At 44.7% G+C, this 27605-nt stretch overlaps 2 protein-coding genes and 2 long non-coding RNA genes across 7 annotated transcripts in view; 3 read left to right on the forward strand and 1 right to left on the reverse strand.

The window, feature by feature from the left end:
• Positions 1-12938, forward strand: part of FAM47E (family with sequence similarity 47 member E) — a 43190-nt gene extending 30252 nt beyond the window's left edge. For 2 of the 4 annotated variants that reach the window (XM_078068790.1, XM_036102037.2), the window contains exons 7-8: positions 9470-9547; positions 11952-12938. In XM_078068790.1, coding sequence (XP_077924916.1) covers positions 9470-9547; positions 11952-12017 — 144 coding nt within the window. In that variant the 3' untranslated portion in view covers positions 12018-12938. Of the gene's footprint in view, positions 1-607; positions 655-9469; positions 9548-10696 lie in introns of all 4 variants that reach the window. The other 2 variants (XR_013446387.1, XM_036102038.2) reach the window with 2 other exon arrangements.
• Positions 12939-13534: 596 nt separating this feature from the next.
• On the forward strand, positions 13535-15313 carry LOC118542136 (uncharacterized). The gene is made up of 2 exons (XR_004920432.2): positions 13535-14860; positions 15052-15313. It is a non-coding gene; the product is annotated as an uncharacterized LOC118542136 (long non-coding RNA).
• A 5499-nt stretch (positions 15314-20812) lies between these two features.
• LOC118542134 (uncharacterized) lies at positions 20813-23242 on the reverse strand. The gene is made up of 2 exons (XR_013446389.1): positions 21758-23242; positions 20813-21045 (listed from the first exon to the last, which is right to left on the reverse strand). It is a non-coding gene; the product is annotated as an uncharacterized LOC118542134 (long non-coding RNA).
• A 196-nt stretch (positions 23243-23438) lies between these two features.
• On the forward strand, positions 23439-27586 carry STBD1 (starch binding domain 1). Its single transcript, XM_036102045.2, has 2 exons — positions 23439-23786; positions 25681-27586. The coding sequence occupies exons 1-2, from the start codon at positions 23582-23584 to the stop codon at positions 26538-26540; spliced, it is 1065 nt and encodes a 354-aa protein (XP_035957938.1). The 5' UTR covers positions 23439-23581; the 3' UTR covers positions 26541-27586.
• Positions 27587-27605: the final 19 nt, after the last annotated feature.

Genomic DNA, 27605 nt, shown 5'->3' on the forward strand with positions numbered 1-27605 from the left:
GACCTCAGCAATGAGAAAGCCAAGCCATTATATTGTATGTGTATGTGTAATAAGTATACATTGTATGTGTCATAAGTAAGACTTGGAATCTCCTGACTTTGTGGTAGACACACCATCTCTAAAGATGGGACAACCACTCATCGTATTCCTAGCATTCTTGGAACAATTAATTCTATGGATAAATTGGCTGTTCAAAAGGCGGTGTGACCCGGTAGGACCACCTCTGTGCTTAGAATGGATATAACATCATAGGTTCTTTGAGTAACTAAATGTGAAGCTTATTTTTGTCAGCAACGGATGAATGTTAAAGAATTCAGAATTACATTTGGGAAACATCTTTATGCAGTTCAGCAGAGTTGTAGGATCTGTCTGAAAGAAAAGGGGCAAAGGTTAATAAACACTGATTGATATCACAAAGCAACAAACACACGTAACAAGGATGTGCTCTAATGTTACTGCAAATAAACTCTGTCTGCCCAACTCTTGTGTACAAGTGCCTAACAGAGAGAAGGTACTCATCGTAGTCCTGGAAATTTGGAAGTAATGATGCAACACCTGAACAGAACTCTGATAAGAATATTTGTGAACCTCTTCTCTTTTACAACAGGTCCAAAACTTCTCCCAGATAATGATGTGAAAACACTTTGGAAAAAAGTAAAATGCTGTTCAAATTTGCCTACTCATTCATTCAGTAATCACTCATTGATTGCCTCCTTTAGATTGGAAAGCTGAGACGGGAAGGATGGTCATTTTTATCTTTTCTAGTAGTGGGTATGAAATTCTTGTTTTCAGATGTGGGGCATGACAGAAATTTATAAGCACAAGATGCTTATATAAGCCTATAAATAATGTAAATAATGTTCAGTAGAATTTCTTGGTGTATGTTTTCTGGAGCAAAATATCTAAGTTTATGTGAATTTCACACATAACATAAAACTATTCCAGTTGTACTTAAAAAAATAAAACAAATGAATGAACAATTCTCAATGAATTTAATATTGAAAAACAAAAATGGTTACAAAACTTATTGTTTTAAAGGGTCTTAGAAGTTTTTTTTTAAGAAATATATTCTTAAAGACTAATTCTTAAAGGTTTAAGGAATTTTACAAAAATATTCCATTTTGATGGCAAAAGTAAGTAAAGATGTTTGCCAAAATGGTGACAGTAAGCTCATGAAAAAGAAGTAATGTTTAGATTTTGGAAATATGGTTATATATTACAGTAAAAGATTATTTACCTGCTTAGACACAGGGAGGATTCAAAACAATGGGGTTGTTCCATAATGATGTTTATAAATCACACTCTTGTAATTCCTGAAGATTGAATTACCCTGTGCTTGACTTCTTGGCATCCCACTTGACTATGGCATCCCAATTCGTAAGACACAGGAGTGATGGGATGCTGATAAAGGCAGTCACTATGATGACATGGCTATCTTGCTGGGAACACATGAGTTTCTCTATTCTTGGTTGTGTTCATTTGGAAGGTGAAATGGTATTAAAGAACTGAGTTACAATGACATAAACTTATCTATCCAATTTTAAAATTCAAATAAATGAAAGGTAAAACCAAAAGGATACATAAATACCTCAAAGATGTTGGGACTGGATCAAATCTTTTCTGATTGTCATGGCCTTTGAAGTTAAAATCTATTAAAGAACAAAATTCAACCAAGTAAATTTAAAGGTGTAATTAGCCTTATTCAGTGACTCACGAATTGGGCACCATCCTAATAACTGGAAGTGTGCTCCAAGGAGTTGTATAAAATGGATGGCTTTTATAGGCAGAAATGGAGTGGGTCAAGGAAATTATCGCAAAAGAAAAGATTGTTCCAGGTAAGGTCACCTTTCTTAGGCGGAAGGGCAGGGATATTATACAGAGTACCTCCCTAGTGCTCATCGGGAAATTCTAGACTGACTGGTTTAAAATCCCACTCGTGGGAGAGGCTGAAACTGCAATTAGATTAGGTATTAAATCTTGGTGGGGCTTAACATAAGTGACTCCATTTTGGACCTGTTGTTTCTTTTTAACACTCCCCCCTCCCCTGTTCCCTTCATGAACCTGTCAGCTGAACTGAGAAGTGTGATCAAAATTGAAGGCATTAGTACTACTCTCAGCTGGTGGTCTGTTCTAACAGCTTTTGTTGATCCCATTTCTTTTGATGAATCGCTGTGGTGTTCACAGGTCGTGACTTCAGGCTCACAGTCTTTTAGCCAGCCATTCTCTTCGTCTCTTTTTTGATGTTCCAGTCTTAGGGAGATCATTTGCTTGGTGATAAGCGGCTACAAACATGCATTTCAAGCTTTTGAGAGAACGGAACACACCAGGGAGATTATTACGATAACCATAAGCAGGATCATTCCCAATGTTTGGAGTGCACTTTGGAGCCATGGTTCCCAAGACCAAAACAATTAAAGAATGACCCAGTCATAAGAGTCACCCTTTTAAGCAAGTGGCTTGCTCAGTGATGTAATGTAACTGAGTTTCAGCTTCCCCAGAAGTGTTAATCCAGGTGCCTGCAGCATGTGGTGCTGGCCATAGCACAGACAGCTCTTTGCCCAGCTGAAAGATAATCCTGTTGTCAAGGACAACTTTGGCCAGAAAGTCTAAGGATCTTTGCTGGGCAGCTAGGGTCTTAGCAATGGAATCTGCAATGTCTCCAAGAGTTAAGAAGTTTCTGATCATAGCCTCATTTGTATTTACTCCTACACCAGAGGTCAGCCAGGTTTTTAGTGCATATGGGAAGAGAACCATCTAGCCTGAAATAAAAAGTCATCCTAAGTGCCTGACAAAGATGGGTCCTGCTGGTGAGATCTCTTGGTGAGTGGGGGCAGATCTGATCTTGATATAATCATGGGCATGTGGGGGTGCAAATATACAAAGATTCACGTGAGTAAATGTGTCTACTTGGGTACCTGCTTCTAAGCAGGGGTCAACTGTAGTTTGTGGTGATGTGGGAATATAAGAGAAATTGGTCACAGGGAGGACCAGGGGGTCTCTTGCATCATGACGAATCCAGTAATCTGCAAGTTTGCCTCCCTTAGCAATGGACTGGGAGATACAGATGATGGAATTATCTTTCCTGGCCAGTGTTAGACTAATGAAAAGAGAAGAAGAAGGGGTTTCATGTGTAGTCAAAGTAGGAGGTATTAATCAGAGTCTTGGGTAGAAGCAGTCTACTTTGGTGCCAGATAACTTCTCTTCCTCACCTATGTGATTCAGAGTTCTCCAGCATCCATACAGGACCAGATGCCAAGTGGGGCCTTCTTTAGCTGTGGGCTGTGTATCCAGGGCTCAATACCCTCTAGTTCTGTAGCAGTGTCAGTGGTCAGAAGTACCACTGTCAGGAGTGGTCAGCCTTTCTAATGGGGCTCAAGGGCTGTCTTTCTTTGATGATGCTTCTGGAATACCCAATCATCAGACTCTAGACTGTGGCCTTGAATTGGGATCAGATTAAATCTTCTTTAATCTGTTGATGATATGCTTGAGCATCAGACAGTAAAGAGGTACAGTAGCTGGTCATACTAGCATGAGACAAGGGATCAGCAGAAGGTTGTATTAGACATTGGTCTGACGGTGACTATCTCCTGTGGACTGAGTTTATGTTTCCCAAAGGAGGTGCTGCAAACAGTCAGGGAGAGCAAAAGTAATACCTTAAGCCAGGGGAGTCCCATGATTTCAGCAAGTTCAGAAATGTTAAGTTTGAGGATCCCATTAGTTCTCTCAACCTCGCCTGATGATTCCGGGTGATAAAGACAATGATAATTCCGAAACGTTTGCAAGGTTTTCATTAAGCCTCCTGTGATTTTCCAAGTAAAGTGGGTGCCTTGATGGCTGGAGATTGTGGAAGGTATCCCCCAAGTGGGAAACACATTCTCTGACAGTTTCTTTGCCATTGTGAGGACATCAGCCTTGTAGCAGGGGAAGGCTTTCACGCATCCAGAAAGCACACACAAGTAACAGAACAGATTGATAACCCGAGCTAAGGGGCAGTTGAATGAAGTCCAGCTGCAGGTGTCCCGAGGGTCCAGAGGGAGGAGGTCTGAGGCCTTTGGAAACAAAAATAGTTTCTCTAGGATTATGAACTTGGCCCGTCAGACATTGCTGCAGACTGTTTTTGCAGTTTTATAGAAGTTTCCCCACCAATGTCAGTTCATGATCTGAGTTCATCTTAAAAGCCCTGCAGTGGGTTCGGTAATGCAAAAACCAAAGAGTGGGGGACGCCTGGGTGGCTCAGTTGGTTAAGCAACTGCCTTCGGCTCAGGTCATGATCCTGGAGTCCCGGGATCGAGTCCCACATCGGGCTCCCTGCTCGGCAGGGAGTCTGCTTCTCCCTCTGACCCTACCCCCTCTCATGCTCTCTCTCTCAAATAAATAAATAAAAATATTAAAAAAAAAACAAACCAAAGAGTGGGGTTTGTCAGGGAGCCAGGAAGAACCAAGCAGCTGTCTTGAGTTTCCCATAGCCCCAACTGTTCGTTTCATTTACAGCCCCTGTTTACTCATCTTACTTTCTGATTCAGGTGCAGACTGTTGCCATGTTACAAGGATACCAGGATGGCCAAAATCTGGCGAGGAGGGGTCATTTTTTTGCAGAAGCAGAATGGGTTTCATCCACGTGCCACAGTCTTTATAGATTTATTTACTGCTGCCTTTGCACAAAAGTCAGCTGGGGCATTTCCCTGACACTCAGGTTTCAGTCTCTCAGTGTGAGCCTCAGTTTTGATGACAGCAATTTCAGGAGGTAAGAGCCTAGTGGTAAGAAGATCATTTACCTGTTGCCCATTTTTGACTGAGTCCCAGAGGACATAAGAAAGCCCTTTTGTTTCTGTAACATCCCTAAGTCATGGACGACCCCAAAGACATGCTGGCTATCGGTATAAATATTAAGTTTGTCCTCCCGATAGCTGGCATGCTCGGGTAAGGGCACGGAGCTCTGTCTGTTGTGTGGATGGAGCTTGGGGAAGGTTTCCTCTTTCGAGTGGGTCATCTTGGGTAGGAGTAGCACAGCCAGCTTGAAAATCCCTTTTCATTTCTACGGTATGACCCATCCACGAAGATTATAGATCAGGAGTAGTTAAAGGAGTATCTCATAAATCAGGACGTGCTATCACAAAACGGGACATCAGTACCTTGTAGTCACGGACTCGACCTCTTCAGGTAGAGGTAGTAACGTAGCAGGATTAAGGGTGTTGCGATGTTTAAGACACAGATGAGGCGGTGGACGCAGAAGGATCTCATAGGAAGTTAGTCTGCCTGCAAGAAAGGCTGAGGCAATTCTGAGTTAAGAAGACTTCAGACAGGGTCAAATCTGACGAGACCGCCACTCGTTTTGCTGCGGTGTCTGTAGCCTTAAGACAGCTGGGATAGGCGGGAGCAACTGAATCAAGGTGCGTGCTGTGCTAGGTAATAGGCCTCTGTTTACTACCCTCCTCTTGAGTGAGCATTCCCAGGGCTTGATTATCCCTTTCCTGCACAAAGAAGGTGAAAGGTTTTGCACAGTTAGGTGGCCCTAAGGCAGGCGGTTCTTACACTGCTTCTTTCAGTCTCCTGAAAGCCTGCTCACGTTTGTCTTCCCAAGGAAAGTGTTCAGGGACTGAAATTTTAGTAAGTTCATGGAGTGGGGTAGCTAATAGCGAAAAATTAGGAGCCCATCGTCTGTAATAACCAGTCAAGCCTAGTCATCCACAGATGTGTCACCTAGCTGAGGGTGTGGTGTAGGAAATTCCTGGATTAGCTTAATTCTTTTGGGACACAGCTGAAGTCCTTCAGGGCTTAGGTAATGACCCAGGTAATGAACCGTGTCTAGAGGTAATTGTAATTTTCTCTTAGAGACTTTGTGTCCCTTTTCAGCTAACTGCTCTAGCAAATAGATGGAATCTTTTGTGGACTCCTCTTTGGAGGCTGAAAGTAGCAAGAGGTCATCTACATATTGCAAAAGGGTGGATTTCCCAAGGAACTGGAGTGTTGCTTAAATCTTGGTGAAGTGCTCAAGAGAAGTAAGAAGGGACCTCATGAATTCTTCAGGCATGACTGGCCAGGTAGAGTGTTGACAGTTCAAGTAAGGCAAATAGATATGGCTATTGGGGTCACCAGGGGTGTTGAAAAAGGCTGAACAGATCCACCGCAGTGGACCATTTGGAGTCTGGTAGAACGTGTGACAGAAGGGTGTTCAGGTTTGGAATGACTGGGATGGGGAATCACTGTCTTATTAATAGCTCTCAAATCCTGGAAAAATCAGCATCCCGTCCATGAGGTGTCCAGACTGGCGAGGTCGGGTGTGGCAGGAACTGGTACAAGGGATGATTAGCCCTGGGGCACTTAGGTGTTCAGTGGGTATGAGGCCTTGCACAGTCTCAGGCTTTAATGGTTAGTGAGGTAATTTAGGGAGAGGTCTAGTTATACCTGTCTGAAGTCTCCAGGAATGGCTTGTCAATGTTTGGCTGCTATTTTGTGAGCTTCTTGTGGTCCCTGAGATGTTGAAGACCAAGGATCTCGAATGCCATCCATGGGGTTTTGCTGTCTTGCTTCCTGCCTCCATTTTTGGACTTCAGCAGTCCTACCAACATGTGTACATGCTGATAAAGACCTGGCAGCTGGGGTCAGGGGCCCTGATGATGACTCAAATTCTTCAAAAAACATTTGGGCTTCCTCCCTAGGTTTAGGAAGTTCTTTAATTATGGCCACTAGTTCAGTCTTTGACCAAGGGGAGACAGATACCTGAGAGGTTCGTTTGCAACCTTGGGTTGTTTTATTTTAAAAGGTAACTGTCCAATAGTCTCTTCAGAGTGGAAAGGATGTTTGGACAGAGGATTAATACAACATGAGTTCTTAGGTAAAAAAGGATAGGAGCAGTAGAAGTAACCTCCGTCCTATGGTCTTTTATTTTAGGTACCTCTTGTGTCTCTAATTTTTCATTGGCCTTTTGTAACGAAGTAGTTCAGTGAAGCTATTTTGGAATCTACAAACCTTTTGGAGGCTTCTGCATACCAATTAAATAGGCATCCCATTCTGTATGTTTGACTTGGGACACTCTTGCTCTCAAGTGCATTTCTTAAATGAGTGATCTATCTGACTGGAACGTTCCCCATAATGGTCATTGTAATTCTAGGTTATTTTTTAGTACAATTTTGCCATTTTGCTAGATATCTGAAGCTTCTGGGACCAGAGTTCTTAAACATAAAATAAGCAAGTGTGAGGGAAGGTGGAGCTCTGGATATAAAGGATCCCATTTCTTTTAGCTAGGCCTTTGGGTTTCTTGGAGCCAAACCAATACCTAAGAGGGCCTCTCATGTGAGTCTTCTCAAAGTGGCAAGCACTCTAACAACCTTTAAATGCTCAACTTCTGCCCACCCATCTTTTCAGCTTGCCTCCTGAGATTATCATTAGCAGCTAGCCCTTATTTAATACTGAATACCTAAGGCCTCCCACCGGGCCCGTCCAGCCCAAAGCAGACCCAGATCAGCCCAAATCAGACCCAGTCCAGTCCCAAATCCAATCCAGTCTGGCTTTTAAGTTGGACCCAGTAACCAGCAGTTCCCTGTGTGGAATCTGGAGATTAGAAAAAGGATTGAATTAGCAGACCCCAAAGAATGGGGGGTATGGACTGATCCCAAACAAATGGGGAGCTAGAGCCGCCAACATGGATCTGGTGATCGAACCAAGGGTTTGGGTTTCCAGTGGGCTGGGGGACTGTGGAGAGCCAATCCGATCAGGAGCTTGAAGCAGAGTGTGGAGCTCAGAACTAAGAGGAAGTTCCCAGTGGCCCTCAGAAGCAGCAAGAAAAAGAACTCAAAGTGTCCTCAGGCACCATGCCTGTTTCTTATTGTCCCCAAAGTCGCTGGAAGTCTCCTTGGGTCCCACTGCTGCCACCCAATCTGTTAAAGAACAACAATTCAAACAAGTAAATCTGAAGATCTGATTGCCTTTATTCAATGATTCATGAATTGGCAGCAGTTCATCTAACAAATAGAAGGGCGTCCCAAGGACTTTTATAAAATGGAAGGCTTTTATAGGCAGAAATGGGGTGGGATAAGGAAGTTATTAGCAAAATAAAGAAAGGCTTGTTGTAGGCAAGGTCTCCTTCCTTAGAGGGAAAGGCTGTGGTTTTTAGCAGAGCACCTCAGCTAGTGCTCATCAGGAAACTCCACACGGACTGGTTTAAAATCCCACTCCTGGGACAGGCTGAACCGACAGTTAGGTTAGGTATTAAATCTTGGTGAGGCTTAACAGAATTGACTCCATTTCGGGCCTGCTGTCCCTTTTTAACAGATCTCAAAATTATGGATATATTGTCAAGTGAAAAAAGCACTCCTGTTTCTCGCTCTATTAGTCTCAATTCTGGTCACCAAATGTGTGAGGATTTTTTCCCCCACACCAAGCAATTGTCTGATTCTCCAGACACCAGCTGGGTGTCCTACTACAATTTAACTCAAGTCTGCCACTGTCTACCTGCAGTTGGCATCAGACCTGACAGGGTAAGGGCTCAGTCTCACAACCCTGCCCCCACTTCCGATGCCGATCACAAATCAGGTTCTCACCTGTGCTTCTGACCAGGAGGTCCCCACACCTCCTCCTCGGGTTCTGTCATCTGCATGAAGAACTCAGGAAAACAGCTTACTTACTAGATTTTGGGTTTATTATAAAAGGAGAGAACTCAGGAATAGCCAGATGCACAGAGCAAGGTATGTGAAAAAGGGTGCAGAGCTTCTGTGCCCTCGCTGAGCACACCGCCTTCCCAAAACCTCCACATATTCACCAACCTGGAAGCTCTCTGAACCCTGTCCTTTTGGGCTTTTATGGCAGCTTTAATACGTAGGCACGGTTGATTACATCATTGGTCATCTGCGATTAATTCAGCCAGAGATTGCAGGATGGAGCCGGAAGTTCCAACCCTCTCTTCACGTGGTTGTTTCCTCTGGCAACCAGACCCCATCCTGTGGCTCTCTAAGGGCTTTCCAAAAATCACCTTGTTAACATAATCTCTGTTGTGCTTAAAAGGGGCTAGTTATGAATAACAAAAAATTCTCCTTTTGCCTTTGTGGCTCTTATCACTTAGGAAATTGCAATGGTTTTAGGAGCTCTGTGTCAGGAATGGGAAGAAGACCAAATATATATGTCTTATTAAAAAACACAGTATCATACTTGTTAGTCTCAAATAGGTTAGATTCCAGACATCTGGGCTTAATAATTGTCTAATTGCTAAAAAGTGTTGCTTCTCCTTAATACAAGGATTTAAAAAAAGGGTTGGGAAAGGAGAGAAAGTTGGACATCTTTTGAAAGCCTTTATACTCATCGACTCGTGAACGTTATCTACACATATACTCCCAGATGAGAAGGAAGTGATTTAAAATGAGGTACTTTATAAAGAACCGACTGCTTTTATTAGGACAAGTATGGAATCAAACTTCTAACAGCTGACTGGTTTTTTTTTGTCTTTGTTTTTGTTTTAATGTGGATCCTCTTTTAGGAGGAGTTACTTGCAGACCTTCATGGAACCATTGCCTTTAAGGATTTCATTCTAAGCAGAGGCTATAGGATGCCAAGTGTGAGTAAAGGGTCCTTTCAGAAAGACTGGCTGAGGGGCTCACAGGTGCTGATGAGACAGGGTCAGTGCCCTAACAAAAGCAAAATACAGTTGACTCTTGGACACCACAGGCTTAAACTGTGCAGGTCCACTTAAATGTGGAAAAAAAAATTTTTTTTTGGATAAATACAGTACAATACTAAAAATGTATTTTCTCTTATGACTTTCTTAATAACATTTTTCTCTAGCTTACATTAATGTAAGAAGATGGTATATAACATATATAACATACAAAATACATGTTAATCAACTGTTTATGTTATCAGTAAGGCTTCTGGTCAACAGTATGGATTATTAGTAAAGTTTTTGGGGAGTCAAACTTATACATGGATTTTCAGTTGAGTTGGGGGGGGCTGGTGCCCCTAACCCCCGTAGTATATTGTTCAAGGGTCAACTGTACTTCTCATACCAGGACTCAGGCCCCTGGAAGAAAGGGCATGCTTTTCCCCAGACAAAGGCCCAGAGATGGGATTTGGCTTTTGCTTTTTTTCTTCTGCCTCTTTGGTTTCTGCTCTCAGAGGTGCTGTCTTCCTATTCACTTACCTGCCTTGAGTTTGGCCTTAATGGGACCAAAGTGAAAGGGGTCTATGTGCCGGGCATGTACCTTGCAAGCTCTGTCACTCGCACACTCTGAAGTCTCCAGAAAGTCTTTGAGTGTCTTTTACTTCCACATCTAAGGACAAAGAGCTATGGCTTGGGTCAGGACAAAATGGAATTGAGATTCGCAATAGTGTTGTACTATGGGGTCAGCCTTGTGTGGAAACAGAACAGGGCAAAATTTCACTTCCCAGGGGCCCACCAGTATCTTCTGTGTTTTCCCCACTTTTTCTTACCTCCCATGTAGTTTCCCCTCTCTTAACTTGTAAAGCTAGCCCCGGCTGCTTCCCACGTGGAGCGGCCACGCTTGGAAGGCCATGTGCCACATGGGTGGGGTGGGAGGTTGGCAGAGCAGACCATTTTTAGCAGGAGGGCCTCAGAGCCTAGAGTTCTGTGCCCAGACCAGCCCTGTCCCCACAGCAAGAAACCAGCTAGCCAGGCTGCCAAAGTTGTAGCTATTAAGTCATGCATTTATCCAGTGTCCTCTGTGTGCACATCCCACGTGTCTTTTAGGAAGCCGTGCAGCCAACATGAAGTTCAGGAAATGCAATACTGGATTTCTTCTTTTCCATGAATGGCAGAGGGAGAGGAAGAGAATCCCAAGCAGACTCCCACTGACATGGGGCTCCATCTCACGACCCCGAATTCATGACCTGAGCTGAAAATGAGTTGGATACTCACTGACCGAGCCACCCAGGCACCCCTATGTTTATTATATTTTATCTAATTACCTAATTGCACATATTATATATTTTACAACATATGTAAATATACTTGAGCATAAATATAATTATGTGATGTATGTGTATATATATAAGTGTATATATATATTCCTCTTGCCAAGGACCATATATATAGGAGATATATATATATCTCCTTGTTTGCTGTTATAATAATTCAGTTCTGTCTTAACATTTTTTTAGTGGCAGAACACTTTTTAAAAAAAATTTTGATTTGTCCCTTGTTGGTTTAATCCATTTTGTTGATGAACATTTAGTTCAATTTTGGGCAAAAAGAAGCACGCCTGACACACCGGCGGTACTCTTTTGGCTGCATTAACTAGAGAGAGATGATGCCCCTGACTACAGCTGAGTCCTCTGAGAACACCTGTCATTCAAAACCCTGGAATATATTTTCTTCCTTTATTCTTACATCCTATATCCTCTATTTTATCAATAAAATTTCAACTAAAAGAGAGGAGGGAATGTATTTAGTATATATATTATGTGTTTTCAATGTCATTATTTAAATATATATACATATATGTGTGTATAGATATACACACATATATATCTATACACACATATATATATAAACATTCATTCTGTTTTCATTCACGTGAGGTCTGTGTGCACTGTACATACACATTCATATATGTTACATGAGCACAGGTACTTTATACACATTCCAGTATCTGCTGCTGGATTATCTACTCTATTCATTACCCTCAGCTTCATTCTGTCTGCTACACAGATGGGTCCCAGGTTTTTAATAGAAGGGATGAGCAGCACGAGGCTTTGCTGAGCTGAGCTGGGCTGGACTTGGGCACAGAACAAATGGGAATTAGATTTAGGTATTTCTGATGCTGTACAAATAGCTTCCATAGTCTCACATTTATCATGGCCAATTGTCAACATGGGATTTTGAGTACTAGAAGGATATATGTCAGAGTGTGAAATTGTGAATTTGGGTATGGTAGTGATTGTGGGCAGGACTGTACAATATTTGTTTGCCAATCTAATGAAGGTTTACTTTTTTTTTTTTTAAGTTCCTTGAGAAGATGTATATCAGGAAGGAACATAAATGTGAGTGTAATAAGACTTCTGTAAAATAACTCAAGCATAGAAGAATCTTGGGAAGATGATTAGACCAATTGTATTTACTACATACTTGGCTATTTCTCTGTCTCATTTTAAACCTTAAATAAAATTTATGAGTGTCCCATGGATATACAACTTTGACTTGGCAACATCCATAAAGTCCATACTTAATACTTAAAAACATTTCACAATGGCTGTCTGCTTCTGTTAATCAATATCTTACATACTTATCAGTGGTGAGATCAATAGTCACACATAGTCTTCTCACACTTTTGTAGCATTGTCAATATTACACAGTTATATCAACTATTTGTAAAAAATAAATAAAACCATAAATAAAAGCAGAATTACTCTGGGGCACCTGACTGACTCTATCAGTGGAGCATGGGACTCTTGATCTCAGAGTTGCATGTTCGAGCCCCACGTTGGGTATAGAGATTACTTAAAAATAAAATCTTAAAAAAAAAAAAAAGGCAGAATTACCCTATTGCACTTTCCCATAGTATTATTTGGTCTTGAGTGAACACCTGGTCTTGAGTGAACACCACCTTTATTCTTTCTTTCGAATATTATTTTCTTTAATTTTGAATAAAGCTTACTCAAGTTTTTTCCCTTTTTAGGCATGTTAGTCTTGATAATAAATGTGTACCTAAAGATAAGGTCATGAGTCATAAAGTTTAATGGAAATTCAAGATGCTATATATTTTAAAATTAATTTTCCAAAAATTATTTCTTGTTAAAAAGGTTAATGCTCATGTTAGGAAAATCAGAAAATATAAACTAACAGAATATAGAAATTGTGACGAATTCCTACAAAGTCAGAAATAACCACTCTTCACTCACTGGAATACATCCTTCGAGATCTTTCTCTATGAAACCCACTCTGTAAAATTTAATCAAAAAGGGAATTTATTAAAAGAATACTGAGTCCCAAAGTTTTGTGACTGCATCTGTCTTCAAATACAAAATCTCTGGGTGATGACCTTTCATCCTCTGGGTCTGTCACAATTTCATCTCAGTAATCTGCTGGACTGACTACATAGCAATTGTGCTGTGAACGAGTCTTTGCCATGCCCTCTGTGAGGTCACTTTACGGTGATGGAGTACATGATAGAAGCATGAACCCCATAGTGTCAGCCCATTCCTGTAAAATTAGTTACTTAGAGCCAATGTGGGGTGGAATACCATGGTGGTGAATAAGCATTCAGTAAATCTATGAATGTTGGTGTGGGCAGAGGTTTGTTAAACAGGAACACAAATCCAAATCCAGAAAAAGTAGCTATTCCAGTAAAGCCACTTTTCTCAGAATTCCTTGATGTTTTCTTTTTTTTTTTTTTAAAGATTTTATTTATTTATTTGAGAGAGAGAGAATGAGAGAGAGCAAGCACATGAGAGGGGGGAGGGTCAGAGGGAGAAGCAGACTCCCTGCCGAGCAGGGAGCCCGATGCGGGACTCGATCCCGGGACTCCAGGATCATGACCTGAGCCGAAGGCAGTCGCTTAACCAACTGAGCCACCCAGGCGCCCTCAGAATTCCTTGATGTTTTCAATGCATCGCACATGCCCACTTTGTTCATGAGATCACCAGGCACCGTTGGAGTGCCTGGGGAAAGACGTAGGCTGACATGCTAAGGCTAGGTTAGCCTTTTTACGTGATTATTGAGCGCTTCCTCTACAGCGGAGACCTTCAGCAGGTATTCATGAAGAACCAAATATCCTCATACTCTAGAGGATCCGTTCTGAGAGATCCCCTGAACGCCTCTTCCCCAGACATCTTTGTTACCATCAGCCTTGCATTCATGACCTTCCCAGTCTGGCTACCCAGCTACACCATCAGTTTCTGTCCAGTACAGGCGACATATGCACCTCAGGCCATGTCTCCTTTCAGACAAAGTGGTCAACAGGATGAAATGCTAAAAATTCTGCCTACTGGAAAATTCTCCTCAGTTGTTCTTCAGGGCCAGCCTTGAGTTGGACTAGAGCGTTGTGGCACTGCCATCGTCTTGGGCAGGTTGTTTGTTCAGTCCCCTGGGCTTCGCGAGCATCCCTGGGTCAGATGTGTAGGCGGAGGAAGAGCAGCAGTATGGTAGGACTGAGCACACCATGCAATCTGTCGTGTCTTCCATTTCTGCTCAAGCCCAGTCCTACACAGAGAACTTCCGCTTGATCGCGAGAAGCCATATAATTTGGTAATTAAACATGTGGACTTTGGGTCCAGAGGGTCTGGGTGCAAACCAAGCTCTGCTACTTATGAGCTATATGACTAGGTGGCAAATCACTTCTCCTCTCTCTGTATCCGTTTTCTCAGCTGAAGCAGGGATAATAGCAATAATAACAGAACTGCCTCCCAGAATTGTGGTGAAGATGAAAGGAAATGTGACAAGTAAAGTGCATGGAACAGTGCCCGGCACACAGTACAGACACACTAAATGTTAGCTGACTTTATGGCTTGGTGGATCAGGTGACCCCGAGTTTACAATGGGCATCAGTCGCTTGGTTACCTAATGGCTCATGATCAGGCTGCTGTATTTATTGGTGCCAAGCAACCAACCAAGATTGGCCTCTCAAAAGGAGAACAGTTATATGCCACAGAGTTCACGGCTGGGCTGCAAAACCCTGGGGGCCTGTGCTCTGCTTTGCCTTCCTGGACGTGCCAAAGCTCCATGCGGCAGCCCTATCTGCCACAAGTGTTTCAAGTACACTGGATTCATTGGATCAGAGGGCAGAGCTTCCTGGACCGGTTACAAGCCTTCTCTTGCTTCAAGCTGCCCTCAAAGCTGTTACCTCTCAGCTGACCGAAGAAATGAGCTGAAACAGCACATCTAAATCTGGCCTTCAAACTCCAAAGAGAAGTGCAGGTAGCGTACCATTATATATTATTTCCAACGCCCAGATAGGAGATGTAAGTAACTTCAAGACCATAGATACTAATAAAATGTTGTTAATAACTACAGAGTGATAAGTTTTTGAGTTTTTATTACCTTTGTTGTTAATGTAATTTATTTATAAGTATATTTAAGTTTTAATAATGACTGTGTTTACCAACCAGCTCACGAAATTCCTGAAAATTTCTCAATTGACTTTTGTGATCTGGTACAGACTGCCCCTAGCACATTACTGATGGCAAGATTCAGGCTAGGAAAGACGTTAGGGGTGAAGAATGAAGAGAATTGGCTACCCCAACCCTCCACCTGCCCACCAAAGTTACTCTCTTTAATCTGTTTAAATACTTGACCTTAAATATGCATGTGTTTTTGAAACTCTGTAGTGTTGAGTATTTTCAACTTACATAAATGTTATTGTACTAGAAATCTTATTGTTTCTTACCTTTTGTCACCCTCATGTATTTAAGACTTAATTATGCTGCAATGTGCAGCTCTAGTTCATTGGTCTGTCTACTGCGTAGTATTTCATAGGCATCCACCATGTTTTACTTAGCTATTTCCCCACGATGGGCAGCTAGGTGGCCTTAAACTTACTGTTGCCCCAAATAACACTGTGTGTCTTGTGCAAAATTTTCCCTGGGCCGAACGTGTTCAGGAGTGGGATTACTGTGTCATGGGGTATATGAATACTTAAATTTCACAAAATTCTTCCAGATTATTCTCCAGATTGTTTCTACCTGTTTATTCTCATTAGCAACATCACATCTTCTTTCTAATATTTGGATGTAAAATGGTATAATATCATCGTTTTAATTTGCCTTTATCTGTTTACCAGTATTCCTGCACCTTTTTGCTAGCCATTCATTTATTTAACTAAAAATTACTGTACATGCCTTTTATGTTCCAGGCACTATTCTAGACCCCAGGGAAAAGCATCCCCTATTCATTTTACATTGGAGTTTATGTTTTTGTTTTCAATTTTTGACAATCTGTCAGAGTTCATTATAGATCCACACTTTTTTTTTTTTAATTTTTTAATTTATTTGTCAGAGAGAGAGAGAGAGAGCACAAGCAGGGGGAGCGGCAGGCAGAGGGAGAAGCAGGCTCCCTGCTGAGCAAGGAGCCTGATGCGGGACTCGATCCCAGGACTCTGGGATCATGACCTGAGCCGAAGGCAGACGCTTAACCCACTGAGACACCCAGGCGTCCCTATAGATCCACATATTATTCCCTTGTCAGTTTTAATAACACAAAAATCTCCCCATCTGGATCTGTCTGCTAACTTTGGCATCCTTCAATGATTAGCCTTATTTTGATAAGGTCAAGAAATATTTTGGCTTCCTATATTATGCAATATCACAGTGATAGTCTCCTGGATTTTGTTCAATTAGCTATTAGTGGTTTTTGTAGTTTTGTAGTAGTTTTACCATTTACAGGTAGTGCTTTATTCCATCAGGAGTCCACAAAGTTGTAATCTAACTTTCTTTCAATACAGTGAGCTGGATTTCCCAACACAGATTTCCCTTTTCTCTAAAGTCTTCATCATTTCACAGAAGAAGAGATCTCCGCATTGAGTCTATTCTGGAACTAAGATGAGTCAGAGGTTTGCAAACATTTGCAGTTAGAAAATGTCCCTGTGAAATCTGAAACTGGGCAGCTCCCATGTGACTGCTTTGCAGAAAGGTTTGGCTTGTGGTTCATGTTCTGGGGAGGAGCAGAAGCCGGAGGCTTGACAGCAGCAGACAGGTGCTGCTGGTGGTGAGTACAGCTCCCTGAGGAGGCGACGGCTTGCAGAGAGAGTGATTATAAATTAGGAACAAGGCTGAAATTCATTGTAAATGTTGGAATACCACCCAGAGGCGTTCTCTGGTGTCACACATCCACATTTGCACACTCACCTCTAAAATGTATGCTTTGAAATTTGGACATGGTTTAGTAGTCAGCCGTGAGGATTCAGCATAGCTAGAGTTTCAGAGCCTGGGTCCTGGGAGGTCAGATACTGGGTTCAAAGCCCAGCTCAGTCACCCAGCAGCTTTTTGACCTTGGGTAGCTTACATCTCTCGGGGCATTACATGAGATCATCCTTATAAAGCACTTAGCCTAGTGCCAGTATACACGGGGTATTCAATGAAAAAAGGACAGTTAAAAGGCCTCTTAGATAATAGACTTTGCATTCCAGGGAACACAAAGAATAAATGAACTCTGGCCCTCGAGGAATGTATGATCTAGTATGGGGATGAGATAAACTACGAAAATAATTATACCAACACAGAAAACCTCCTATTTTGTTTCTAAGACAGTTACAATATGTAATTCTTTTCTTTGAAGTCTGCCAACATATCAGTTTGAGGGCTGGGGGCTGGGGAATGGGACTGTGGACTGGGGTGAGGTTTCATGGAAGTTAAGTGGCTTCTAGGAAATCTCTAGACCAATGAGTGAAGGTTCCAGCGGGAGAGTCCCAGTTTGGCTGGAGTGCAGATCAATGTAAGAGAATGGCCTGGAGTGGTCCTTGGGACTGTGTCATAGAGACCTTGAAGGCTACAGTGGGGTTGAAGTTAATCTGGTAGACCCAGGAGATGCCCTGTGGGGAGCTGCTCTGTAGGAGGATTAAGTCCGGAGTGGTTGCAGAGTGGATCACAGCCAGAGGGGAGGGAGGTGCAGACAGGAACTGGGAAGCGGTTGTCTGGTCGGCTGGACAGTTAGGTGGGGTCTGGGTGGGGGTGAGGGCCCTGGAAGGTCGGGGAAGCTCGGAGCACAGCAGAGGCCCAGGACTGAAGACTCAACATGATCCAGGAGGGACAGGTCTCCCAACAGGTGATCTCTTCTCTCGGTGGCGATTTCCTCTGCTTTCCTTCAAACCTCAGCTGGACCTCCTTTCTCTCACTCAGCTGATAACGTCGTCACTCCCTGCCTCCTTTGTACCTCAAATGTTTCTTCTGTTCATTCTTTCCTCTTTGCATGCCTGTTTCCTCTCCTTCATTCATCGCAGGCCAACCCTTCCCCTGGTGTTCCGGAGCCACCTTCCTCTTCCCTTATGGGATTGCCATGAAGCTTGTCCTCACATCTTCAGGTGTGGTCTTAGCCTTAAAACCAACACTGCCAGTTACTTTACCAGCAAAATGGGTTTGTTCCGGAATAGTAGAGAATTGCAATGTGAAACAATCAAAGCCAGCAAAACCAGAGGCTAGTCTGAAGAACAAAGAAGAGGAACACCCTTTCATAGAGGAAAGGGGGGCAGCTGGGAGGTCTATTAATAACAAAAAGTCCATTGGAGGAAACTGGGAAGTGGAAGCATAATGGCTTTTCCTTGGCTGAGTTGTGACAGTCTCTCATTGGCGGGACTCTTGCCGCGGAAAGAGAAACATTTCTTCCTCCCGCTGGGCTCGTGCCGTAGGCGCTCAAGTAGAATCACCGCTGGGTCCTTCTCTTCCCGTTGCGTCAGCAGCTGACCACAGGTGGTAGGCTGAGAGAGCTCCCGCTTCTCCCCTCCCGACTCCATTTTAAAGGAGGTTTCCTTTTATTAATTTTCAGTCTTCACTGGCTCTTTCCTCCTTACAATCATGCCCAGGTAGGTCTTTCTTGGTCTGAGAGAACTTCCTTTGGACCTTGTTCTGGTCTTAAGGGACACTTCTAGTTCTCTCCTACCCCTTGCCTCCAGATTTCTTGAGAGAAGGCTAACCTATGAAGGTTGGACTTCATAGCCTTACCCCCATTTATACCTCAGCCTTCCAAAACAGAGTGCATACCCTCACAAATACTGAAGTCACCGAAGACCTCGTATAGGTCAAATCCAACCATTTCTTTTTAGTCCTCTATCCTCTTAAATTCTGCTGAGCGACACCCCTGTTGTCCCCTCCCCACCACCTTCTTGCACGGACTTTGGAAACAAGTCTCCCTATTCTCTCTCTTCCCTAACTCTTCCTTCCCATCTTCTTTAATCCCCTGGCCTTGCAAACAAAGCTGCTTTTAATTGTTTTGTCTTCATCCTTCCACACACAGGAGGGAGAAATCTTTTCTTGCATGAAGAAAAAAATAATGTTACATAAAAGTATACACATACATATAGATATATTAACATATTATATATAAGTAAAAATAAATATAAGTGGCCTTTAGAAGTCCATCATTGACTCCCTAATATGCATATTGGACATTTTTAAGTTACATATATATGAGATATATATATGACACATATAAAACCTTAAAATATCCATCCATATCTATATCTATCTATTTCTACTCTATTTAATAGAATAGTAACCAATTAGAAAATGAGCACTACATTATGACCCCTAAAATGTAATAAAGACATAATAGCAACGTAAGTAGCCATAGGGAGGCAGCTTTCCAGTCTGTCTTCTTGAAATTATGCCTATGGCTGAAGCACGTTGATTTCCCTTTGTAACGTTAATCTCTACCACAGATTTCACTGTCCCCTCTCTGTGAGGAATTTCCAATTTCTCATTAAACAACATGCCCCCAGTTCCAGCTGCCTGCTCTTGGCTCAAGTTTAATACATCCCAGCAGAATGCGTCATCTTCCTCCTGCTTCTACTGAATCTGCTTTCCTTTTCTGTTTCCGTCTCCCTAGGCTCAAAGACTTCCACATAAAGGCAACACTATTTGCACCCATATAGTGATAAACATGGTACCGTTAATGCGGGAAGCATGTTTTTAGATTCTGTAGCCACAGACCTCCAAGAAATATGGTAGTGAGTGGAGTATTGCTTTTTTTTTCTTTTTAAAGGAGCAACACAGAAATCAATGAGTCAACATTTAAGTTTAGAAAAGCCAAAAGGAAGGCCAAATAAATAATGTTCTTTTAAAATGTTGCATGAGAAAGCTGATACAAAGTAAAAAGAATTCTGACGGGTGGAAAGAACTGTATCATTTATTGGTTATATGTTAATAAATAGCAATTGATGACAACAGTAAATCTTTACTAAGAACCTTCTAGTTATTAGAAATGGATAGTGGGGCTTGCTTTCTATGATTTTACAGATCCTCTGGGATTTCATTTGTGAGCACATTGCTAAAGAAACTTTGACCAATGAGCAGCTCATAAAGTTATCAGTGAGGAAATAAAAAGAAAATGTTCAAGAATTTTCATACTATTCATAAAACCACTCTATTGGCTTTAGAATTTGTAAAATTCAAGGACATCCTATGTCCTTTTCCTATGTCCTATGACATCAAGTTTTACTTTGACAAAAGGAGATAGAATAATTCTAAAATTTTCTACAAAATTCTATTAAAAAAGAGATCTATAATAGTCTTATGACTTACGAATGAATTAGTAAGACATTCACTTTCTTAAAAATATACCTTTGATACCACTTTTTATTATTTTCAACTTAGCACAAGATTTTTTTTTTTTTTTATCTTAAAGCTGCCTGGATTGAGATGAATGGGTGGTTGCTAGTGGTTTTAAATTTTAGAGGTCTTAAAAAGTTCATCATTGACTTCTAAATAGTTTAAGACATGAAACCTACTTGACAGAAAAAAAGTAGTATCTACATTGTGCTAAAAAATGCAAATAGAACCTATATGAAGAAGATGGCATTAAGCTCTAGCCTGGGAATACATGGAGCTTTTATATTTATTTATTTATTTATTTATTTATTTATATTTTTTATTTTATTGTTATGTTAGTCACCATACAATACATCATTGATTTTTGATGTGGTGATCCACGATCCATTGTTTTCGTATAACACCCAGTGCTCCATGCAGTACGTGCCCTTCTTAATACCCATCACTGGGCTAACCAATCCCCCCTCCCCCCTCCCCTCTAAAACCCTGTTTGTTTCTCAGAGTCCATAGTCTCTCATGGTTCATCTCTCCCTCCAATTCCCCCCTCCCCATTTTTCCCTTCCTTCTCCTAATGTCCTCCGTGCTATTCCTTATGTTCCACAAATAAGTGAAACCATATAATTGACTTTCTCTGCTTGACTTATTTCACTTAGCATAATCTCCTCCAGTCCCGTCCATGTTGATGTAAAAGTTGGGTATTCATCCTTTCTGATGGCTGAGTATACATGGAGCTTTTAATCCATTCACTCAATCTGTACTTTTTGAGGAACCACTCTGGGAATGCTCTAGGTGCCAGGAATTTAGCAGAAGACAAAGGACAATAAACCCTCCTTTCAGGTAGTTTATCTGAGGATAAAGAAAGAAATCAACCAGAACAAATCATGGATATTACAGTACATTAGAAGTGATGCCCTAGGGCGCCTGGGTGGCTCAGTTGGTTAAGCGTCTGCCTTCAGCTCCGGTCATGATCGGATCCAGTCCGACATTGGGCTCCCTACTCAGCCGGGAGCCTGCTTCTCCCTCTGCCCCTCCCCCCACTTGTGCTCTCTCTAGCTCACATTCCCTCTCAAATAAATAGATCAAATCTTATGGGGCGCCTGGGTGGCTCAGTCGGTTAAGCGGCTGCCTTCGGCTCAGGTCATGGTCCTGGGATCGAGCCCCGCATCAGGCTCCCTGCTCAGCAGAGAGCCTGCTTCTCCCTCTCCCTCTGCCTGCCACTCTGCCTACTTGTGCCCTCTCTCTATCTCTCTGTCAAATAAATAAATAAAATCTTAAAAAAAAAAATCAAATCTTAAAAAAAAAAAAAAAAAAAAGAAGTGATGCCCTAAATGCTACGGACAGAAATAAAGCAAAGAAGGTTATAGGGAGGAGGGGGTTGTAATTAAAATTGGGATTATCAGGGAAGGGCTCACAGGGCAGATGAGCCTTGTGCAAACACCTGGAGAGGGTGAGTGAGAAAGGATAGCTATCTGGATGCATGTGTGCAGACTCATCCACTCATCTTTCGGGGCCCAGGACAAGCCCCCCAATTCCCCTGCTTACTGAAATCGCCACCTACCAATCTGGAGTGGTTTGCCTGGGTCTCCAAGCCACTCTAACGCCAGCTTCAGATCACAGGTGAGAAGCTCCTGAGGAAGCTGCGAACTAACAAGGTCTTTTTGTCATGAGCTACAGAGCAATTGGACGGTCCTGGGCAGAGGCTCAGGGGATGTTTTACCAATCATCCCGACTGCTGCTTTGGAGAGTAGCCTGTAGGGTCTCCAGGGTGGAAGCAGGAGCGCAGAGGGAGGTGACGGCAGTAATCCAAGTGAGAGATGCTGGTGGCAGACCAGGGAGTCACAGCAGAGAAGTAGAATTCTTCATATCGTAGTTTGAAGAAAGAGTGGCAGTTTGCTACTTTCTGCCTACTGGGAGAGGGGAAGAAAAGGGAGCGGAGGACGACTCCAAGTTGTTGGTGTGCCAGCCCTGGGGAAGGATGTGGTCGCCACTCCCTCCGAGATGAGGGAGGCGGGGCAAGCAGCGGGCCTGGGGAGAAGACAGGGAGTCAGACCCCAGGGGGCTGGGGTTGAGCTGTTAGCGTCCAGGAAGAGAGGCCCAGTGCCGTCCCACACCGTCGCCTTCCCCCCTCCCTTAGGACCGTAGGAGTTGTGACCCGAGGGAGGCTCGCACCAGCCCTCCAGGAACCGGGTCAGGGGCTGCTGTGTGCCTGAACATGGGGCACATTGGAACGATTCGCCTTACCAGAGGGACCCATTTTACTCGTTATTCCCAGGGGGTATTAGCCAGCTGTGGCCTTAGCAGCCGGGTGTAGAAATGCGCTTCCAGCGAAAGGCTCCGGCCGCAGACACAAACGTGGGAATTAGCAGCTCGAAGACGGTGTGTAAAGCTATCAGATCAACAGAGTGAATTGAGAAGACAGTGTGTCTAATTCTTACTTAGCTCCCATGGTGGGTGGCTTGTGAGGATCAAATGAAACATACATTACCTGGCACACAGCGCTTAACAGAGAGGGTTGCTGTTTTTATTAATAAACCCATTTGTAGGAGCTTGTCCCTGGGCAACATCCAGTCCAGACAAGGGGGCACGCGTTTTGTGACTCCCCCCCGCCCCCACACACACACAGAGGTCGAGGAAGAAGCAACGGCTGGATGTGGTTGAGATGACTGGCACGGATAGATGGCTGGGTCTCAGGCCAATCCTTTCATTTTACCAGGGGGTGGCGGAGGCTGGCGGGAAGCTCGGCGCAGCTAACCGGCGACCGAAAGGGCTTTCCCCGCCCGCCGGCCGCTGTGCTCCCCGCCTGCCCCACCCGACCCGGCCCGCTACCCCTCCAGCCAGAGCCCAAGCCCGCGCCTCCCCGACGCACGTCGGCCTCTCCCGCGTCTAAGTTCCCGGAAGCCCCGGTCCGTGGCTGGCCGCGCCGCGGCTGACAGTCCACGGGGAGGAGGCGCCGAGGTGCCCGGCGCAGGCCGAAGCCGGAGCCGGCCTCACGGGCAGCTGGAGCGAGAAGGAAGGGCGGCGGGGCAGGGCCCGGCTGGCGCGCGGCAGCGGGGCGCACTTGGGCTCTCTCCGCGCGCGGGCCACACGGGGAACGGAGCACCCATGCACCCGCCAGCCACGGGCGGGGTCGGGAATGAACATGCTGGAAAAGGAGGCGGTCGAGTCTCCGCCCGGCCGGAGCCTGGGGCTGCAGCCCCGGGGCGGGCAGTGGGGCGGGGCTGGGAAAGTTGAGTATTAGTCGCCGAGGGCTGGGCTCCGCGCAGGAGCGCCGGCCGCCGGGACCGTAGAAGGCTGGGGCGGGCGGGGTAGGTGTGGCTCTGCCTGCGTGACCCGAGCCCCCGTCCCGGTTGCCGTTGCCTCCCGCAGCTGCAGCCTCTCAGCCATGGGCGCCGTCTGGTCCGCCTTGCTGGTCGGAGGGGGCCTGGCCGGAGCGATTTTCGTGTGGCTGCTGAGGGACACGGGGAATGAGAGCGACGCGGAGCAGAAGGACGCCCCTCTTGGGGACGCTGCGGCTCCGGGAGGCGATCAGGATGGCGCCGAGGGACTGAGCCCTGGACCTTCCAGGCGGGAGCTGGTCACCAAACCAGGTATTCTTCCTCCCACGTCTCGAGGGCAGATCTGCCAGGGAGCTTTTGAAGTTCACCGAGGGAGGAAAAAAAACCCACCTGGAGTTTTTCTCGCGGCCCCTCCCCGCGGACTAGCCTCCCCTGCCCGGGGCACGACCCTCCCCACGCCTCGCATTTTCCCCGGTGCGCACGCGCCGGGCAGGTTTTTCGCCTCACGGAGGCCCCGGAGGTTCCCTGACCCATCGTCCGAGGGCAGCGCCCGGCAGAGTCTCTGCGCCCGGCGCCCGCCCGGGAGGACCTGTCTGGCCCCTCCGGCCGGGGCGGGGCGGGCGCGTGGGCGGAATGGGCTCCTGCGCTTGGCGGCGCTTGGCGCAGTGCGGGCGGCTGCAGCGGCGGCGCCCCTTCCGGGCCTTACAAAAGGAGTGCTTAGGTTCAGGGGGATCCTACAACCCTCTTCAATCTCCGACCGAGCAGGGACACTTTCTCAGTCCCAATCCTCCCATCCCTCACCCCTTGGAAGAGCCGGGTTTGGGAACACCCAGGCTGTGAGCACCTCCCGCTATCTGGACGCTTCTGTCAGGAAGGCAAAGTTCAGGTTGGACTCTGGTCATGACAACCTCAGCTGAAGCCTTAAGGCTGCATGCTGGCCACCCATTTCAGAGCTATGGGCCCCGACAGCGCAGGGTTGTCTAAGACCCCGGGAAGGGACGTACGTAATAAGAGGACCCGACACCGATGAGTAGAATTGACATCCAGGTTTATGTGTGTACATGTTAGCAAATGTGTACTAGCCAAAGTAAGAGCACTGGCAGAAACCCTTAGCTTTCAGTGCCCTCCCTTGGCCAGCTGCCCATGCCTGGACTCCAGCCGAACGGTGAAAATGACGTCTGGGAACTTTATTTTTAGTGGAGTATGTGTTCACGTGTAACCATTTGAAAATCTGCCTCTGTGCTTTTCCTGGGATTGGTTTGGGATGAGCAAAGAGCTCATTTATCTTCTTCTGAAAGCCAGCCTCATGTTTTAGGTTGGAAGACTGGGAATTCAGGGTAATATTTATGTCTCACAACTCCACCATTAAAAAGAGGTAATATATTAAACAAGGCCAACCCCCAACCCCAAGAGAAAACCCCCGTCTGTGCTGATTGTATGACTTTGGAGATTTCGATCTTGTAGGGAGCTATTCGGAATGTCGGTAAGGTGGCCAAGAAGGAAACTGACCCTTTAGGGAGCTTGGATTGTGCACTGTAAGAACATTTTTTTTTTTTTTTTAAGTATAAAATGGGAGGGGATGTAAAAAGCCTACCTTTTGTTGAAGAGGTTCCTGCTGCATATGGGGTTGGCAAGGAGAAACCAGCCCTCTCTCCCCACCATCACCCCCAATTCTTGCCCAGTGATTCACTGCCGTCCTTTGTATCTGCCCACAGCGACAGCAGCTGGGGATCTGCCCACATCTGTGAGAGCTGATCCTCGGTCTGCATGCAGTTCCTAGGAGTACAAGTGTACTCTTAGGGTCTGTGGGGTAGCCACGAGGATCTTTGCCCCGAAGGCGGAACAGCATTTTTTGATGATAGAAGCTGAACAACATGGCTGCATGCCACCATGGCCTGGACTGCGGAGATTGAGGACCAGGACAGGGTTACAAGGCTGCCTCTACAACTTGCCACTTCATTTACACTCTTGTGTGGGCACCCTGATGTGCCTTTTATTGCTGGATATGCATGCATATTCTTAGAGTACACTGTTGGTTCAGTTAGTGTCTGAACTCCGTAATTAAGTACTTATTTTGAATCAAGATGGATTTTGTGAGCTGCAGGTAGATTAGTGGTGAAGTCTTCAATAACTAAACCTATTTTCTCGGCCTTTTTTCTCACAAGAACTGCCTAACACTATTAACATTTTCCCTTTGGTTTTTTAGAGCATCTTCAAGAAAGCAATGGATGTTTGGTTTCAGAGACCAAAGGCCATGGTAACTTACAGGATGCAGCATGGAGACTGCAGAGTCCTTCTGGAAAAGACAGTGATTTTGACAGTTCAAGAGAGCATGTTCCTTCTGGACAGTTTCCAGACACAGAATCTCTAGCTACATCGGAGGCTGGTAACTCTCGGGGTTACTCTGAAGTTTCAAGAAATGAAAGCCTTGAATCTCCTATAGGAGGATGGGGATTCCAGAAAGGACAAGAGGCACTTGCTAAAGTAGCTTCCTGTTTTACAGAAAAGTTGTATTCTAGCAACCTGGTCATTGACAGAGCCAAAGAAGTGAGCCTTGCACAGTTGAGCAATCAGGACCGGGCCGACAATGAGGACTGGGAAATGGTGTCCAGGCACTCATCTTGGGGAGATGTCGGTTTGGGTGGCAGTCTTGAGGCTCCAGTGTTAAGCCCAAACCAGGGAATGGACTGTGGCAGAAGCACTGTTATGGAACCAAGAGGTCAGGGAGTGGATGTGAGCCGAAAAAAGGTAGCAGCGGTGTCTTCAGGGTCTCAGCGAGTCAGTGTCCGGTTCCAGGTGCATTATATCACAAGCACTGGGACGCAATTCATTGCAATAACCGGAGACCACGAGAGTCTTGGGAGGTGGAAGGCCTACATCACACTCCAGCGTAGCAAGGATGGGTTCTGGTTTCGTTCTGTGCCCCTGCCCGCAGATACGGTGGTGGAATGGAAGTTTGTAGTGGTAGACAATGGGGAGATTACCCGCTGGGAAGAATGCAGCAACAGGTTCCTCGACACTGGCCACGAGGATAAAGTGGTTCAGAAGTGTTGGGGGATTCACTGATTCAGTGTTTCAAAGTACCAGAGAGGCTGTTGCAGAAGCTGGAAAAAGCTAAGTTTGTGGAGCACACTGAATAATTTTAAATAAAGGAAGTAGAACTCCAAATTTAGCCATCGGCGTTGTTTCAAATTTACCAGTGGTTTTTGTCTAATGTGCAGAAATATATATATGTAGGTAATGCTTTCAGTGAGCGTGGCCTTTTTTCCCCCATGGCATTGATGGGTGGATTTTTGCTGATCCATCATTACTTCAGGGCTTGGTCCTCTTGGGGCATGACTTGGCCACGCCTCAGGTGTGGATTGGCCAGGACACACACACACCACCCAGCTGCACAGGGTTCAAGCTTGAGCCTCTGGCTGATCCTTAAGCCCAGGAGTGAAGCAAGCCTCATTCGAAAAGAGCTGCTTTCCTGTTGGTACAACTGGAGAAACTCTCTCTTTACTACATGCACACTTTATATTTAAAAATAATTAATGCCATATGCACTGTGATCAGAAATATCTGGTCGCAAATATGATTAGCAAGGATGTGAAGACTTCCCAGTGTTTTTTGTTTTGTTTTTTTTTGCTTGATTTTACCTGCTAGCTGTGGTTTGAAGGTAGCAAGTAAGTCTTTGTCTTAATGATGGCAAACTGGTGTAGAAACAAGGGGCCTAGTCAGAGTCGGTCATTGGGAGGAGCCCACGAGGAGAGGGAACGGGAATGCCATTAAGGTGTAGGCTGAGTGAGGTGTCCTGCATGATGCTCCTAGAGGCCTGGGAGGTCCAGGTACAGCCTGACTGCAGGGGGGGACACAGCTGGCATTTACCTCTAGGGCCTTTGTAGGACCATCTCTCCCCTTGCCCCTCCTCTCTCATGGGTCTGGACTGACAGATAGACTGGTCCATAGCAGTCATTTCTCCTGCCCTCTCCTTTCAGACCAGTAGCTATCTTGGGTAACAAAATTATAACAGAACAGCGATACAGAAGTACATCTTTGTTCTGAGAAGAAATAAAATATTTAAACTTTATTATAACTGAACAAATAAAATCTGAGTTTTAATATCTTTATTGAGTGTCTGAATTACTT

Source organism: Halichoerus grypus, chromosome 3, assembly GCF_964656455.1.
Source record: "Halichoerus grypus chromosome 3, mHalGry1.hap1.1, whole genome shotgun sequence".
NCBI classification, from domain to species: Eukaryota; Metazoa; Chordata; class Mammalia; order Carnivora; family Phocidae; genus Halichoerus; species Halichoerus grypus.

What these genes read in the sequence shown, in the direction of transcription:
- STBD1 (XM_036102045.2), top strand. Translation starts at nt 23,582, where the DNA reads ATGGGCGCCGTCTGGTCCGCCTTGCTGGTCGGAGGGGGCCTGGCCGGA. An exon ending in GGAGCTGGTCACCAAACCAG is followed by an intron (nt 23,787 to 25,680) that starts GTATTCTTCCTC and finishes TTGGTTTTTTAG; the next exon opens with AGCATCTTCAAGAAAGCAAT.